The sequence below is a fragment of the Phoxinus phoxinus genome (genome assembly GCF_949152265.1).
Source record: "Phoxinus phoxinus genome assembly, chromosome: 4".
Taxonomy (NCBI): domain Eukaryota; kingdom Metazoa; phylum Chordata; class Actinopteri; order Cypriniformes; family Leuciscidae; genus Phoxinus; species Phoxinus phoxinus.
The window spans coordinates 28,337,610-28,356,322 of record NC_136879.1 but is presented as its reverse complement, the minus strand read 5'-3'; the positions used below and the strand labels follow the sequence as shown (position 1 = coordinate 28,356,322).

The following is an 18,713-nucleotide window of genomic DNA, read 5'->3' as shown; positions in this document are numbered from 1 at the left end:
TATGTGCTGGGGGCAGGAAGGCTTTGGAAGTTGTTGTCTTCCTTTGTTTCTTTGTGTGGTATGCTTAACATTAGAGCTTTTTTTTTGCTAATGCAGTCATTTCCTTGCTTACGTTTCTCCACCACTGTGCTGTACAGGATCAATAGCTGGAAGCAAGTTGTGGACCATGCATGTTAATGTTTATTTCACACTTGCAAAGGTACATAGAAAAACATATTTTGTACACAAATCACAGTTTTAAAAGACACATAGCAGCATTTTTGCATCTCATTCATATTGGTATAATGGTTATTATGAACTACACAGTTAACATAATTGCTTATAGTGAACAAAAGAGTTATGAGTAAGATCAATTTCCAGAAAAAAGGAGCATTAGATCACATGAATTCACAAAACAGTAAATTATACAGTACAATGGTTAAAAATGAAGTCTTAGGTGTTGAGTTGCTAACAGTCTAGATTCAGGAGATTACACATGAAGGTCATACAAAAGTATTGTCAGGACATGAGAATAATGGTGAAAAATAAGTGATAAAGTGCTTAGAAATCTAGGAAAGGGCAGTAAAATACTTCAGTATGAATGAATCAGATCAATAGACTGTGCTGTGGAATGTGTCCCTCAGTCTAACTAACCAAATAAGTGCTGTTATGTATCTGTACCTCCATTTTTACAATCTCATATTTAATTTGTGTAATTTTGTCTTAATAAGCAGTCACAGAGATGCAATCAACACTGTGAGACGTGTCAAAGAAAAGTCCCTTAAACAAGCTCATTCTTGGTGAAGATAAAAAAGTGTTTTGTCCACCCACAGCATGCCTAAATATTTCTATAAATATGCTGATATATATCTCATATTTATAAGGGGTTAAGTAGGGAAATTTATGACGGGGAGACTGGCATTCTGTCCTGGAAAGAACCCTGGAAAAGATGTGATTTGTGTGATTTGTTTAGGATACTGATATAAAGGTCTTGGCACAGAATGGTGCTGGCCGTTGCATGCCTCTAGTTGAATGTCCATGCTCCAGCAGTTTTTGTCAGGAGAGAGAGGCCTGGCATGCGTAACGTTACAGTCTTACCTCTCTGAAGGAAACTATACTAGTACAGGACGTGTAGTGGAGCCCCATGACTGGGACAGAGCCATTGAGAGAATATAGCACTGGACAATGGTGTACATTCCCATCTGTAGATACCCACTACTCTCACAGATAAATAAATTAAAAAAGATAGTAATGAAAAATGCCGACAGTTATTCACATACAAGATCAGGCATGCATGTGGTCATTTTTATAATCAAAACTTACAAAATAAATCAACAAAAATTAAAACTCCAACCCCACTGAGCATTACTGTTAAGTCTGACAAGGCTTCTAACGGTCTTGTCATCCCTAGTTCGTTCCCATAGCGTGGACTCCACATATAAATCTTTTTATAAAACATACATCAGTAGTTATATCGCAAATATTTCTGTGCATAATTTATGAATGCAAGATCGACCAGGAGTAATATAAGGTTAAAATGCAGCTTGCCAGTCGTAGCCATGTTTTCAAAGACCATCTTTGAAAAACGTCCCCTCGTCCTTTGTGTCTTCCTCAGGCGATTTCTTGCCGAAACAGCAATGTTTCTCATTTACATAATGCAAGCCATCACTGTTCTTTTTAACATATATTTTTTCACTGAGCATGCTAACCTACTGCATGCATTTTTGATATTTAATCAGATCTTATTTAGTTGCTACAGTCCTCGTTTATTTTTCAACTTCTGTGGCATTATTGTTAAGAGGGAGATCTTATTTTAATTACGTTGTGTGTGAGTTTTTGCAGTAGTGCTGTAGATGGGTTTCTCGTCTTACTTCATCCCCTTGTTAGTTACTGAGGATAGAGCAGAAAAAAGAGCATATGAATCATAACAGCAACATTAAGTGTGGACATATAATCAACCTAAGAAACAATAGTATGTGACCTGCTCCATCATTTTGGCCTAGAATCTAATTTCGAGTCTGAATAAATTTCTGTTAGATAATTATGTTTCTACTCATGTAAATGTATAATCATGTAAATGGTGGCTGTCATAACTTGTTTTAAAAGAAAATCTCCTCAAAACTATTTTCAGATATGTCTGACAGAATTAGATAACTTATTCAAACATATCAAATTAGGTTAAGTAAAGATTGTATTAAATAGGTTAATACTTTTTATTCAACAAGGACACATAAATATTTTGTAACAATGTTTTTACTGACATTTTTGATCAATTTAATATTTCAAGTAGCTTTTGAACTTTCTATTCATCAAAGAATCCTGAAAAAAGTATCACAGTTTCCACTAAAATATTAAGCAGCACAATTGTTTTCACCATTGATAATAATAAGATATGGTTCTTGAGCACCAAGTCAGCATATTAGAATGCAGCATTGAAACAAAATGTATTTGAATTTCTTGATAAAATTAGCATAATCTGAAAGCCGAGACTTTTATTTGATCAAAAACAACACAAAACAGTCCAAAGTTTTTTTTTGCTTATCACATTTCTCCACAAATGGAGATGGCTCATTATAATTTCCGACTCAAAATAATAGAGCGTGTCACATATCTAGATAACACAATCAAAGCTTGTAATAGGACGTACCTGCAACCACCACATAGATTATGATGCTAAGGAGGCCCACGATGATGGCCACACAGCTAAGCAGGCGAGCCAAGCGTCCCAAGCGTCTCGCCCCATCCATATCCCCCTGCTGTAGACTGTTTCTGGACTGTAGCGAGACAAAAAAAGAGGGAATAATCTGTTTCAATACTTTTTTTTTTCAGTTAAGTCATTGGCTGAAATCTAGCAAGGAAGCAAAAGGTCAGAGGTGACTCTGAATTGTTCAAGTGATTTGAATACAGGATAAGGTGAGCCGATTTCCTTATTAGTGCAGCCCTATGCCACAGCCACCCATTAGATGGCCAGTGTTCCCTAGAGAGAGCCTCTCCAGTAGACTGCATTAAAGGAATCAATACTAAACAATAGATTGTGCAGGAAAAAGCCTCTGACACAGTGGCCAACCAATCTCCCTACCCTCAAATGCTAATTCCATTCTCCATCACGTGGTGTCTTTTTTTCGTCTTGCGATGTGACGCAATCTAACGTTCTCATAAATGAAACTCGGGAGTCGCGGGAGTGGCGTTGCTGTCCAAGGTGCTGAACGGACTTCCTGAAGCTTCTCGAAGCACTTTTAATAGCAAGCAAGTTGTACTTAATATATACAGCTTGATTCCCTTTACCACAGACAAAGGGACACATTATATTAATTACAGTGTTATTTAAGTATTATTGAGAGAGTTTTTGTCAAAGCCATTTTTTTTTTTTTTTCATTTTTAGGATCTGATCACACATTTATGTAAGTATTTTCAAACTACGTTTTGGTTTCAGCCTTAGTTCAGCACATTTGGACTTTGACAGCTCCCATAATGATGAACTACTATACAAACTAGGAAACACTTGTTACTCCATATTAATATGATGTATGACATAAGGAATAGTTATCGTTCACTCAAAAATGAAAAATTCTCTTCTTCCAAACCTGTATGACTTTTATTCTTCTGTGAAATTTAATGTCCAAACAATGGAAGGCAGCCAAGTTGAGAAAAGAAAAATTCAGTTGTTGAAAATGAGAAATGCTATGGAAAAAAAGCAAAACACAATATGGCTCAGAAATCCTTAAAGTTGCATCATGTTAAACAGACGGTATACAAACACCTTCACATTCATCCTTCGTGAATGTACAAGCAAAAACTGAAAGGCCGACTGTGGAGCCATTATCCTCTTAATCATGTCTTCCGCGTTCACTTAGAGCAGACGGTAGGACAATAGCAGATAGGATTACAGCTCTATCAAACTGGTTTTGTTGGAGAAACTGAAGAGCTTCCCCCATCACATACACACAATCTTCCCTCGCCCACAGGGAGGCTCTGCTTCCACAATGTCAAGCTGCAGTTTACCTGTTGCTTTTGGAGACAAAGTATTGAGTTCTTCTCATGCCATTTACAGAATCTGAACGTTTGTCTTTTTCAAAGATTGTAATGTATATATATGCGCAGTACCATTCAGAAGTTTAGGGTTGGGTCAATAAGAAAATGAAAGAAATCTCTAATGCTCACCAAGACTGCATTTATTTGATAAAGAAAATGCAGTAAAAACAATAGCAGTTTTACAATTATAGTGCAATTAAAATAACTGTTTTCTATTTGAAATATTTCAAACTGTAATTTATTCCTGTAATGGCAAAGCTGAATTTATGCTGATTTGGTACTTAAGATTTTTTTTTAATTATTATTATCAATATTAAAAACAAATATCTTTGTGCAAACGGTGATGCCAATTTTTACAGGATTCAAGTTCAAAAGAACAGAATTTTTTTAAAATAGAAATCTTTTGTAACATTATACAATATTCTTTAAAAATAAATCATAACCCAAAACCTTTGAACGTTAGTGTATACCTGCACACACATGCAAAACATAATAATAATAATGTTTCCTCCTAGACCTAGAGCATCAAGTTTGTCAGTTAGAGCAAGTTCTGAACCGTGACTCGATGTTGATGTCCAGATTTGGCACAACTCGGGGACTTATGCAACTGACGTTATACTATCACAAACATCAGCATCTAAACAGCATCATTTGCGTAGCTTCAGTTATTTTGTCTTGTGAAATATATTCAAATATCTGTTTTGCAGATGTAGATCAACTCCTATGACGCTTTACATCCGGAGCCGTACCCTTCCCTCTCTGCTAACCCACCCATCGTCTCTCAGTTCAAATACTGCAGACTGGCTCGGACATCCTAGCAGGGGTATAATATGTGACTGGAGCAGCACAACGTTATTGATTCCCAAGACTAATCACTGCGAAAAGCCGTGTCAGCACTTTCAATCAGTGGGAGTCTTTTTGAAAATACCGTGTAGTAAAATGCCATCTGCCATTCTTGCGTTTCAATCTCACGGCCGTTCTCACCTGCTTTCATTTAGCAGCATGACAGTGCAGTATGTCGTCGTGATGCAGGCATGCAGCTTCCGGCTCTTTGTGTTTTAAGGTGCATTTTGCCTGACTGCGGTTTAGAGAATGCTTAGAAACGCCAGTGGATTCTAATGGGCTGTGTGCGGCTTTTCCGAGCAGAGGAGGGGTGTGGTCCAGTGACACGGCAAATGGATAACGCTGATTCCCCAGGAGCTTTGGCTTGTAATATATTTCTCATGAACTGGAAAGTCTTTGCCAATTCTTCTGGGCTGATTTGATGACCCCTTTTTCTCCTCACTTTCTCCCATAAACACAGAGGAAAGCTCCCCTCCCCCTCAACCTCTCTCCTGCAGCAGCCTGGGAGTGAGCAGTAGCTCTTAGCGTTCCCTCACAAGCCTGAGCCATTAATTATAAACAGCCATGCCAGCGGCCAAAGAGCAGTGACTGTAGAAAACCTGCACAATGGAGGCAAAGTCCCCTCTCTTTGTTTTAGTTTTTTTAGTCCAAAATAAATTCATTTTCAACAAGAAACCAACACTATAATATTTTTGTATTAATTTGATTATATTGACAGTAATAATTAAAGCCACATTCAATAATATATATGTATATATATATATATATATATATATATAATTTTTTTAACTAACTGTTCTTCTGCAATTATTATTATTAGTAGCCACCGTGCAGCTTTAAATTAATGTGAAGGGGTCGATAAAAATTGCCTTATCATTATTTCAATATTTTACTTTTTTTAAATATATACCTTGGATATACAATATATCGGTTGATATTGTATATTGTGCATGTTAATTTTTTTTGTTTAGATTAGCTTATTTGGCATCATAATATTGATGTAAATAAATATGTAAAAACATTCTAATATCACAGTTAAATTCTTTAAGAAATTTGAAAATTAATACATTTTCATATCGTGCAGTATAATTTTGTGGTGTCTAAATGTTTAGTGTTTTATTTTTCATTCACTTTTTAACCAAAAATTTGAATCAATTGTGTAGTATTTTTAAATCTGAAATAACTTCAATTTAAATCTGAATTTTTAAAACTGAAATAACATTAAAACAATTATGGACGTATTGGTATCTGCTAAAATTCTAATATCTGTGCATGCCGTTGCCTCCCTGAACTTTATCTGCTGACATTGCTGTTGGACATTGTACATTACTATTTTTATTATTATTATTATTTCCTCATTTTTGTTTTTAATGTATTTATTTAGTCTATTTCATTATTTTCCATCTGCAGTCTCTATATTTTGCACATGGAAACAAGCTTCTGTTGTCAGTGCATGAGCAGGTGCACTGGAAACATGATCTCACTGGCTGTTTCCTTTCATAATGTAATGTTTCACTCAGCATTGTGAGAACATGATGACACCATATTACAATATAGGGCTTGTTTGAGAGACGAGCAACAAGCTGCTAAACGCATCAATATTTTCCAAAGCTATTTCATATGAGGTATTGAAAAGCTGGAAAAGCAGAAATTGGCAGCCCATTGTAGTCTCAAATTCCTGTTATTATATCATGTACACAGATATGGACACAGAAACAAAGCCATTTAGCAGCTCTGCTTACCATATTTTACCAGCAGAAGCTGCAGTGTGTGCAGTTCCTGGTCCTCCCGTTGCACTGAGATTGTCCAATTAAATGGACTTCACCTCCCCATGCCAAGCAAGATTTCTTTCTGCTTCCATGAGCTTCAGCTTCCCATAACATCTTATTTGCCACTGTATTTCCTCTGTAAGCTCATTGATTTCGGCATTCCTGATGCATACCTACAGTACGCACATTGCAATGTGGCCAGTTACAATTGGACTTACAATCAGCTGAAAGGAACTGTTTAGATGTCTGTGGCTATGAGCCCATGAGTCTGGAATCATCCCAAAAAAAGTTTTTTTTTTATAGGATTCCAACACAAAGTAAAACCAAATATTTTTGTAGCATCCCACTTTTTGTAGACTTCCTCTAGTAACCAGTGAAAGCCTTAAAATTTCTTCTTTGTGCTCTTATTTTGAAAGTGTTTTGGTCTATAAATTTGTCCTAGTCCTGAGTGTTGTGCCAAAGTTGTACACTTTATTCAGAAAGGCACAAATATTGACTTGGGAACAATAGAGGAAAAATGATAGAATGATCAGCCTGTGACGCCGATATGACTAAAGTGTGAACTTCATAAATGAAAATGTGCATAGTGTGATTTCACAATCGGATGATTGTGTTTGCGCCTCTCTTTATTGTGCTCGTCTCAGAAATCTGAACTTGTTAAAAGTAAACGTTTCCATTTTTATGTCTCTTTTAATGTTTTAAACTTACCAAACAAGATAGAATAACATGACTCTGTCTCTCACTCTTCTCGCTGCCTTTTTGTTGTTTTGTTTTGAGCAGTTTTACTTTGTAATAAACAATAAATAATTTTCCAGTTTAAACCTCACCCAAATAAGAGTTATGATCCAAATCGTAATAGAAATCCTGTGCACATTCTATTTGTATTTATTTTTATAAAAATATGTTTTTAATGAAGCAAAACGGTTATGTTATTATGCTATTTTAAAGGTTCCTACAGTTCCTGTTTTGGAGGTCTAAAAACTCTTCAACTCTTTTTCTCACAGTGTCAGAAGCAGTTCGATAAAGGATTGGGTCTCTCTAAACCCTTCCTCTCCTTTATCTGCTCTGATTGGTCAGACAGTCCTGTCTGTTGTGGTTGGTCTCCCACTTACAGTGCGGAAACGAAATGCAGATGAACCCTTATACGCATACCTCAGGTCTTTAGTGACCCGGGACGTCATTCACCACCCTCCTCCTCATTCATTTTTTAAAGTTAGACATCAATCTTCTTAGTATTCTTCAATCAATAAACAATAAAAAAAAAAACCCGAGGTGTGTAACAGTGTAAGCATTTTTTTTCAATAATTGAATCTTTGATGAATAAGTGCAGATCACCTTTATTCCAAAAGGTGGCAATGTCTGATACACAATAATGAAGTGACGTTTCACTCATAGTTACCGCAGGCAGACAACAAAAGAATAGAAAGTATGATCAGCAAAACTTGAAATGGCTCAGTGATTTACTGCAGAGCAAGTACTGAACACAATCAAATATTAGTGTCACTGTCCCTTGATGGTGGATCTGGTGAAGAAGTGGTCAGCGATCAAAATATTGATTTTAAAGATGTTGAAAATATATGTACAAACATATAGAATATGTTTGAGATGGTGGATATGAGCCAGATGCTGAATGTGGAAAATGAGCTCTGATGAGGACAGTGATGATAGTATAAAACATCTGCTCAATCTGAACCTTTCAAAGCTCCAAAAGGTAACAAAATATGCTTTATTTTATTCTTCTGTAATTGTTACTCTAATATCAGGAGATTTTTATATTATCGGAACAGATAGGGATCCATCCGTGTTAAATATAGATCCGGGTCGCTAAAGACCTGAATATGTAATAATGATTGGCGAAACTTTCATGCACTTAAGGGTTGAAATGTCTGAATTTCAGCTTGTATACACAGTTATACGAACTGTAAAGATTGCGTCGTTGTTTATGGACAGCCAATGAAGACCATGGGCATTACGCAAATTTGTTGCAAACCTAAGTAAGTTCGTGCCGGAAGTAAGACTGGAATTACTGACGACTCATTTCAGGGACTTTCTTTGGGAGACAATAACTTGTCCACTTTAATCTTTGAAACTTTGCAGACCTTTTACATTTGCAAACGGCTGTGTTACACACTTACATGAAACGTAATATTCGAATAGAGGTTCTTTAAGAATTACGACCCAAAATAAGGCCGAGGGGTCGTTATAGCAGGGCAGAAGGCTAAATTGATCTGTCTTGCCCTCTGTTGAATTGTCAGCAATGCTCTGGTTTCACCTGTCACTCTGTTGGCATGAAAGAAAGGCTTATTTGGAGGCTTATACAACGCTGGGAGATGCTATTTGCATGAGCGTTGTCAGTAGAACAGGTGTTTGCAGAATGTTGGTTTCAATGCATTCTGCATTATGCAAAGGATTTATTTATTTTTTTTACAAGAAAATTAAGCACATTTTGACACCTTTACACTCGATGAGAATGTAATGCTCTAATTTGTGTTTCTCCAATAGTGCATGTCCCACTGAAAACTGAGCACACAATGGTTTGAAATTTACGTAAGACTGAATTTGTCTTATTACATTTATTGAAATGATATATTTTAAATCTGCTCTTGTGTGACTGATCCTGCTGAGGTTGTACTGTATGCTGCTTGTTCACTGTTCTTTCAGAGAGAGGGGATGAAACAGTGAACACAGAAGCACTCATCTTTGATCAGAAAAAGCAAGGCACATTATCCGCTAACAAGAGCATTTTTTTTCCAGAGGGACAGTCATGTCATGGATGCAATCTCTTGTAGGCTCGGCCTTTATTTAACACATAAATGGTACACTCTACATATGTTTACACTCACAGTGCGGTCCTCCAAGTTACTTGGATGGAAATAATTATATTTTTTTGATTATATTTGGCTTATTATTATATTTGTATCTATGCTTTGGAAAAAGAAATTGCCTCAACGGTATGAACCTGAAGCTTGTTCAACAATGTTTTCAATCAGAATTAGGCTTTCTTTAATTTTCTGGCTTTAAAAGAACAGTTCACACCCCATTTATGCTTCCTAAATGACTGTTTTGCTCCACAGTCCCCAGAGTTTCTGCTGTGTGGGTGCTTTATGTGCGGTGGATGTAGTCTGCACCAATTTTCTGGCGAATAGCTCCCAAGCACGCAGTCAGGTCCGTTTACTGCGAGCATATGCAGGGCTGTAAATCACACCTGTCAGTGGATTTGTGCTCTGCTCTCTCATTGCAGCTCCTGCGCTTTTGCATATGATTTGCAAGAGTATGGCAAGTCACTTTAGCAATTATAATCAATAGTATCAATTTAAAACGAAACTAATTCTATTAAAACGAAATAGTATCGAACTATTTTAGTACGTCTTTTTAATTGCTAAATAGTAATCCAACTATTAGTGATCATTTTCACTTTCTCTGTACTTATTACATAGTAGGCTACATATGCCTTTGCTACAAGTCAGTATCTCAATAGTAGCAAGTACCATTTCCATTCTATGATGAATTCAATGATGGTCAGATATTATTTATTAACTTTTGTACCATTACTATTAACATATTTTTATTTCCCAATAGTATCGGTTTCAGTAGCCTTTTCTCCTTTTTAACTGTACACCACCAGTATTTATTAGATTGTAGCTCAGTGAGTTCAACTAGGGGGGAAATAGATACAGTAACTATTGGATTAAGAATCTAATGAATGTTTACTTATGAATAGTCACTACAGACTTTCTTGTAGGCTAATTTAAACATGTTAGTATACTAGTACCAGTCGCTTTAAGGAATGAGTGTATAAACAGCTTGCCATACAACAGAGAGATGTTTATTGAAGTAAAAGGGATTTTTGTTTTGTAGCCTACTTTTATCACAATTTCGTGTCCGTAATATATAAAATGTGGAAATTGTGGTCTGAATTACGAAATAAAACCCACTTGAATTATTTCAATTGTAACTTATTGATCACTGTTTACTCACCATAATTGAATAGACCAACGCAACGATGCTTAGTGGCCACACGGGACAAAAGCAGGAAAAAATGACCAATATGAGGTAGTCTTTGGGTTTCTGCTGCTCTTGGGCGGCATTAACGGTGGATGATGTGTGGCTCAGGCTCACTCTGGACGGGGAGAGAGGAGCTGATCCGAGCTGCCCCTCTGATCCGGATCTCAGCGGCAGACTGTGGCCGTTCTGATCCCCGTCGAGATCCTTGTCACCCCCGACATTGACCGTGAAGGAGCTGGAGGTCTTCACCCCGGTGGGCTCGGTGGTCACGAGGAGTTTCTCGGTCTCGGCTGGTTGCGTGCCGACGCTCTCCCCCAGATTCGATTTCGCAAACTCCTTATCGGTGTTTATTGCCATTGTGGAAATCCAAAGTTAATATTTCTAAAAGAAAGAAAAAAACTCCTTTTGGCAGATGTGAAATATTATAAAAGTAGTCAGACGGCGCTAATTTCCCATTATTTACGATTTCTTCAACTTCAAATCACGCGTTTGATTGTATTCAAGCGGTTAATATGACTTGAAACGTCGAATAAAGATGTCCAGATTAGTATTATTTTGCTTTGCAGTTTAGTTCCAAACTAATTCAAACAAGTCAAAGAGCCGCTGTGGCATTATCCTCCCATGTCGATATGGTCATCCTCTCTTTGTGATCAGGTTTAATGGATTCAGTTCCGCTCAGTTCAATCCAGATCGGAAGACGATCTCCTCTGCCCACACACTCAACTAAACCACAGAGACGCGACTCATCTGGACTTCAGCATCTCCACCGCAGCATTACCCAAACGTCTTAAAAGGCGTAGAGAAAGCTGTTTTCACGTGTAAATAAATGAAAAAGCGGGTGCTTTGCGCTCTTTTGTGATGTTGCAGCAGGTTAAAGTAGTTGCGCAGCAGTGAGTGCAGGGATGTTCCTCTCTCACCTCCTCTGCATCAATGATGGAGGTGCGCTGGTCCTGCAGGACTCCCCATGCAACACACACAATCTTCTTCCCCTGGATGCTGCAATACCTCCCTGTGTCTTTTGTGAGCCTTTTAAAAAATATATATCATAAACAAAAATCACGTGAGCTCTTGTTTATTATTTGGTTAGTTAGCTAATTAGTCAAAGATGCAAGTGGTTGAAGAGAGGATATAAGAGAAGCCTTTTTATTTTATTTTTTATGAAAGCATTTGGAAAAATGCATGAGGCTTCTGCTATTGTTTCTTATCAACCCAAAACCTCAATATTTCATTAATCAAATTAGTGGATGATGCTTGAATGATTTATGCATAATGCGCTGTTCCTCATTTAATCATAATCAAACCATTAGTCTGTTACAATGTTCTTGGTTGTCCCCGACCCAAACATGCATGAGGAGCATGTGAATGTGCTGTGGATGGAGTCAAGGGAATCCCCTTAAAACAATATCACATGATGTATTGGTATTGATCCAGTGTGTCCTTTAACAGATATCATTGCGAGTTGTTTCATATAAATCTCAGTGCAGACAACATGTACATACACACGGAAGCACTAGTGCAGGTTTTCCCAAATTGGGGTTGTTAGTCGATGAAAAGCTAATTAATTAAATAATTAAAAAGAACATTTTAAATGAATCATTATAAAAGAAAAACAATCTAAATAATATGATAAGAGAACATTTAACATGCAAATGTGTTGTTAGATTTTACATTATTAACTTAAAATTAACTTCTATTAAATATTTTACGTCAAATAACGACGAAAAAATGGGGGAATCCTTTAAGTATATTCAGCATAGGACATTTTTTACTTTTCAATCTGTGGATCAAGGTCAGTAAGATTTTTCTTTCTCTTTTTTTAAAGTGACCTATATGAAAGGCAGAGTAATAAGATGTTTCTGCAGCATACGGCAGCATTTTTCACTGTTCACTTGAAATGGCAATAGCAATTTGACTAATGTTTAAGAATCAAGAAATTCAGGAGACATCAATTAATTAAATATATTTACAGTTACATTTCTCAAACATTATTAATTATTACATTTCATATATATCATTAAATTCTTTATTATTTAAGACTGTTTGCCTAAAGACTAGTGCACATGTACAGGTATGATCAAGTTTATGAATATGTTTTGAGACACAAAATGCTACTGACCAATTAGCCCCACAACATAGCAATTTAGTGAGTAGCCTACTATTTTATTGGATGATAGACAAAACTACAGTTACTATGATAAAGTCTTACATTATGTAAAATACAAAGCATTACAAAGTAAAACAGGTCAAAAGGATTGGGCTTGACCCCGCACCATCATTGTTGCTCTTCTCATGAAAAAGTTGTGATGCTTAAGTTTCATTTGCAGGTGTTGAGTATTCTGGTGTCATTTGAGCAGGAGTCGTTTGTTCTGAATCTGAAGACACCGGATCCTGGTCTGCTTGTTCTGGACACGTTGGCTCAGGAGTTGCATGCTGTGGGGATGTTTCATCAGAAGTCGATTGCTCCAGAAGTATTTGTACTGCGTTCAATTGTTCTGGAGTAGCAGCTTCTCTGGTAGTTTGTTCTGGAGTTGATAAGAAGGTGTTGTGTTCTGGGATCACATGATCAGAGCTTGCAGAAGGTGTTTGTTCTGGACCTGATTGTGCCAAAGTTATTTGCTCGAGAGTTGTTTGCATCGAGTTTGTTTGTGCTTCCGCAGTTTCTTCTAGTGGTGCTTCCTCTGGACTCTCTGGTGACGTTTGCTCTGGAATCTCCAGCTCTAGAGACTCTTCCTCTCTTGCTATTTTTGTGAACATGCCCTTGTACTTCAGTCTGTCCTCCTCGTTTTTTACTTCCATTCTCATTTTGAGAACGGCAAGCTCTTTCTTGACTGTCTTTTTCATGCCAGGGTCCAGATCCAGCACTCGCATGAAATCCTCTTTGGCCTCGACTTCATTCCACACCTCCATGTGCGCTTTGCCACGCAGATAGAAGGCTTTCATCGCGCCTACGACATACAGAGAATGCTTACAGCTGGTGCGTTTGACTGGAAAGCACGTCAGGTATTATCTTCTCATCATAAATGCTGGGAGAACTAACAATGTACAGTTACTCACCAGGGTGCTGGTTGATGATGTCAGATGTGTGTTCGATGACCTCATAGTACTCCTCCATGCGCAGCAGACACTGACAGTAGTTTAAAGTGAGCATGTTGCCCATCTTCTCCAGTTTTAGCCAGGGAGCTTCCCATGCCTTTTCCTGGAGAAACATACACATTTCAATTCATTGAGACATGCCACGCCTTGTTAATATTGCATTAGTGTCATTTTTATTAATAATTAACATAATTCTATTATTATTTCAAGATCAAAACTATTTTTGTTCCCAGAATATAGTCCTTTTTAAGCGACTGAATGTATTAAAAACCAGCTGCAGAGGTGTATTCTTACCTTTGTCTGCACATTCTTGATACACATAATGGCTTCTTTATATTTCAGTGTGGCGTCCTCATATCGGCCCTGTTTGAAGAGCTTGTTCCCTTGACCGTGGAGCACAGGTACCGCTTTCACCCTCTCCTTATCATTCAGAGCCCAGGACTCTCTGTCATACTCACTGGGCTGCTGTACCTGAATCCAATATCGATTATTGTAGTTGCATACATATAACTAATTTCCATTTAATATCATGGGTATCTTGAAAGAAGAGAATGAATAGGTTTGAAAATAATCCCCTGACTCCACCTAGTGGTCATTTTGTGGACACCTAGTGCACAGATCTACTTCAATCAGGCCGTAAGTTGAATAAGCCAAAATCATATTGCAGATACACAAATACAAAGCAACGATAGGTTAATGCTGGTGCACATATGGCAATTATCCTAATAAAGACCATGTCCTGACCTGCACATTGCTGTAGCCTGCAAAGAATAATGCAAATATTTATTAGCGCTGCAACGTTTCAGTCTAAAAATCTTCCCAAATGGCTGAGGAAAGTCTTCAGACTAAAATATTGCAGCAAAGCCGTCTTTATAAGCTAATGCAGTGTTTGGGACCTCTGCCTACTGTAAGTGAAATCCATATTAAATACAGATCAAAGGATGGTCACTTTATCAAATATTGCAAATATGCAAATATTTTTCTCAATGAGCCTAAAAGTAGTATTGAATTCAGACCTTCAGAAGTTCCATTACAAAGTTAAGAGGCTGTGGTTCTTTCTGAAGCTCGTCCAGGTCGTCATAGCCCAGGCTGTGGTAGGCAAACATATTGGCCATCCCGCAGGTGTGAATGTGCCAATCCACCGGATCTTTCCCCACTGCGATACGCCGCAGACTCTTAGCCACGATCGGATACAATCCGGTGTGCTTCTCGGCCACAGAAAGAAAACATTAAACACTGAAAACCTAATGACTGTTAAGCTCTAAAATAAGTCATTTTTCAGGGTAAAAGTTACATTTATTTGGAATAACTGCACATATTTCAAATTCCATCAACTATTTTAAAAGGCGTGGCACCTTTATAAAGCTTGGAAGTGTGTGTTAATGTTTCAGATGTGTCCATAACTGTGTTTGTATTAACAATCTTGGCATTCCCATAATGCTCGAGGCTGATACAGCCACAGTAATACCTCGTGTGCTGGAGCTGGGATGGCAGCTGTAAATGATGATTATACCATGTGGAACAGACTCAGATTAATCCTATTTTGTACAGATTTAAGCTTTCCGTCAGGCTAACGCATGACATGCTCCAGTCTGGAACTCACTGTGATATTCCACAACCATAAAATTACATGACGGAAACGTCAGTCACCATGTCTCATCCAAAAGCATTTACTTCTCAAACATTAATTTTAATAATGAGTGTCCTGGGCATTTGTTAAATGGTATTTAATGGTATAATGGATATTTTGACCCTCATTCGAACTTGGTGTAAATTCAGTCTAATTATGCATACACTGTACAGAAACTTGGGGTCAGAGTTTTTTTTTTTTAAGAAATCAAGTATGTTATTCAGCAAGGATGTGTGAAGTGTCGGTAAATACTTTTGCATTGTTACAAAAAAATGTATTTCAAATTTCTGTTCATCGAAGAATTCTGAAAATAGTATTACAGTTTCCACAAAAATTTTAAGCAGCAACACTGTTTTTTAACATAAAAGATGATTTATGAAGGATCATGTGACACTGAAGACTGAAGTAATGATGCTGAAAATTCAATATGGCATCACAGGAATACATGTTAAAATAGCAATCACTGGTTAAAATAGAAAGTTGTTTTAAATTGCAATAATATTCCACGATATAACTAGTTTTACTGTACAGCCTTGGTGAGCATGAGAGCATTTTTCAAAAACCATAAAAAAATCTTACCAACCCTAAAACTCTTGACCAGCAGTGTATATTTATATAATCTTACATATATTGATTACTTAAATTCGCACACTGAGAATTTGAGGGAAAATGTACAATGTAAAAAAAAATGTTGTTTCAACTTAAGTGTGTTTTGCGCAGCCTTAAAACTTTAAGTTAAAGTTTTAAGGCAGCATGAACACCCTTTTTTAAGTTGGAAAAAGTTTTTTCAGTGTAGAAGTTACAATTCGAATTTGATGAAGTATAAAATGGATAGAAATTCAAATAAATTCATATAATTACAAATGTAGGTTTTAACAATATAACAAACAATAGGTAAGTACAATACATTTTATACTTAATAATAATTCATATTCATTAAATAATTAAAACAATTCATATATTATTATCATCATTAATGATTTGTGTTTGTTTTTTTAATGAATTTGATCAATTCCATTTCCTTCTGTTTCAATTCTATTTCAATTGAATTGAATCACAAAGTTTTATTCCACCCGAGTAGGTTTGTTCCCCCTATACTGACCAGGACCACATGGAGGATCACAATATACTTACAATGACATCGCACCAGAACTCAGCCACCTCCCCTATGTGCATGGACATGAGCAGAGTCTCCCAGACATCCAGTTTAAACATGTTCCCGATCACCATTTCCATGGGCATACCTGCCTTCTTACTGTCATCTATCACGGTGCGATCATCGTTGCAGAGCTGGGTGCGGAAATGGAAGGTCACCTGTAAGCAACATGGAAGAGTTAGAAAGATTGCATTACTTCTTTTTGGTTTAAATTTGCTGTTATTTCCACCAAAAAATCTAGAAGCCATTCCTAAAATCCCCTATAAGCCCTTATATACTGTACCATATGCTTATTTGAAATCAGACATTCCCAACAAGTGCAAAGATAAACGTATTATGAAATGAAAGAGTCAGGAATTCGACTGTGTCTCCTCTGGATTCTGTAATCCTATAAAGACAACCTGTTACGTGTGTAATGAAAAAAGACGTGATCCCTAGATTAAATTAGTCAAACAATTAAATACACTCGCATCCTGGAACCGGCTCTATATATTGGACTGTGAGGCTGTACCTTAGTTCCTGTGATAAATTTGGGCTTTTCTCTGGTCCCTCCATGCAAGATGGTCTTCTTGATCCCTTCAACACCTAGCATCACAATGTCCTCCATGATGTCTGTGATGTATTTGTGTTGGAAGTGTGTTTGTATTTGTATTGTGTGACTGAAGAGGTGTAAAGACTGACTGGAGCTGGATTAAGAAGGCCGGGATAACAGGATTAGGCCCAACAGCCCCACCCTCTCATCCACAGAAAGGCTATCCTCAGCATTTTCACACTACACCCATCTCCAACTAAGAGCCTAGAACCTTCTGGACAAATCCGGGGTTCTTCAGTCACCAACATTGTGGTCCGCGGCCATGCTGAAAGAAAGGATATGATGTAGAGCTGAGTATGGACTCAACGACCCCCATCATCACACACATGTGGCCGACAGCTGGATCGCAACTGGTATGTTACAGGACTTGCCGGTGCCGAGAGCCCCTGCCGAGGCAAAACGTTTGGAACAACCCATCTGCTTATTGGACGTTTTGTAAGGACTGTCCTGGATTACGGAAGAGGAGACGCTCAATTACACGCAATTATGGTTTTTATAAGCCATATCTGAACATTGTGTACTGGCCAATCATCACATATCTTACATCCCTATTCTGCAGTATTAATAAGCAGGGGGTGTTCACATTGGACAAAGGAATCAGGGACCCAGCCGTCATACTGTACATTCAAAAGTGTAAAAACACATTTTGTGATCGTCACAGGACGTTATCCGCTACGTTAAAAATGTAGCACATTCATATAGTCCATCTGACATTATAACAGCTGTCTTCTTCAGGATGCTTGAGAGTGTTGTACATTTCCTGTAACAATTACAGAATGATACTGAAATTCATGTGGTTAATGCTAAATACTGGCACAGCTTTTTTTTTTTTTTATAGAATTGGATTGCCGCCGTGTCGCGCCATTATATGTCTATTTACAGTTTCTTTTATTCGCTTTGATACTATTTTCTGAAGTAATGTGTACATTCTCAAAGCAGAAGAGAGAGAGAGATGAGAAGAGAGAGAGAGAGATTGAGATGAGAGAGGAGAGAGAGAGAGAAATCGCCATTTGTGAACATAGATCAGGATAAGGGAGAGGAAACGGTCAATGACTGTAACATCAGATTGATCAGAAATGCAGACAAGTGGCATCAGATTCAGCATTTTACATTACATTAACTTATTGTTAAAAGTACTAAACTGAAAGAAGATCATACTGTTGTGTTCAGGTGATTAAACCAAACGTTCTCGTTACATATTACAATAATCTTGTGTTTGAACCAATATGATGTGGACTGAAAAAATGTGTGTAACTGTAATTGAAAGCATGGGATCAGGTTTTGAAAGATTGAGCTGTGTTATAAGTGTGATCAGTTAAGATTTTTGTACTAAGAGTTTTTGAGAATGTACAACACGTACGTTACTTGTGAAAATAGTACCAAAGCGAATTACAATAAATGTAAGAACATGTATCGCCCTCTGCTGGCCACAAGCCACAAACATTTGAGATCTTACTTATAATTCAGAACTTTTTCAGATGCAGAATGTCTTTCAATCTGTCCCATGTCTTCTTTATATCAAAAATGAAGAGGAAAGGAGGAAATTTTAAGTACAAAAAACGGAACATTCTTAGTCATTGTATTACATTTATTATGTGTGTTTAGTTTAAAAAG

At 37.2% G+C, this 18,713-nt stretch overlaps 2 protein-coding genes across 4 annotated transcripts in view; both read right to left on the bottom strand.

Annotated features, from left to right (window-relative positions):
- Positions 1-152: 152 nt before the first annotated feature.
- trarg1a (trafficking regulator of GLUT4 (SLC2A4) 1a) lies at positions 153-11,760 on the bottom strand. Its single transcript, XM_079608902.1, has 3 exons — positions 10,602-11,760; positions 2,627-2,753; positions 153-1,869 (listed from the first exon to the last, which is right to left on the bottom strand). Exons 1-3 carry the CDS (start codon positions 10,983-10,985, stop codon positions 1,847-1,849), a joined length of 534 nt encoding a protein of 177 aa, XP_079465028.1. The 5' UTR covers positions 10,986-11,760; the 3' UTR covers positions 153-1,846.
- Positions 11,761-12,347: 587 nt separating this feature from the next.
- Positions 12,348-18,713, bottom strand: part of aipl1 (aryl hydrocarbon receptor interacting protein-like 1) — a 15,356-nt gene continuing 8,990 nt past the window's right edge. For 2 of the 3 annotated variants that reach the window (XM_079609831.1, XM_079609830.1), the window contains 5 exons: positions 16,486-16,665; positions 14,738-14,926; positions 14,016-14,192; positions 13,683-13,824; positions 12,348-13,573 (listed from right to left, as the gene is read on the bottom strand). In XM_079609831.1, coding sequence (XP_079465957.1) covers positions 12,936-13,573; positions 13,683-13,824; positions 14,016-14,192; positions 14,738-14,926; positions 16,486-16,593 — 1,254 coding nt within the window. In that variant the 5' untranslated portion in view covers positions 16,594-16,665 and the 3' untranslated portion in view covers positions 12,348-12,935. Of the gene's footprint in view, positions 13,574-13,682; positions 13,825-14,015; positions 14,193-14,737; positions 14,927-16,485; positions 16,666-17,018; positions 17,365-18,713 lie in introns of all 3 variants that reach the window. The other variant, XM_079609829.1, reaches the window with a different exon arrangement.

Bases quoted from the DNA above. Each gene is read 5' to 3' on its own strand.
- trarg1a (XM_079608902.1), bottom strand. From the start codon at position 10,985: ATGGCAATAAACACCGATAAGGAGTTTGCGAAATCGAATCTGGGGGAG. The intron at 2,754-10,601 runs GTGAGTAAACAG...GTCTCGCTACAG, and splicing joins CGTTGGTCTATTCAATTATG to TCCAGAAACAGTCTACAGCA. The intron at 1,870-2,626 runs GTACGTCCTATT...CTCTATCCTCAG, and splicing joins AATCTATGTGGTGGTTGCAG to TAACTAACAAGGGGATGAAG.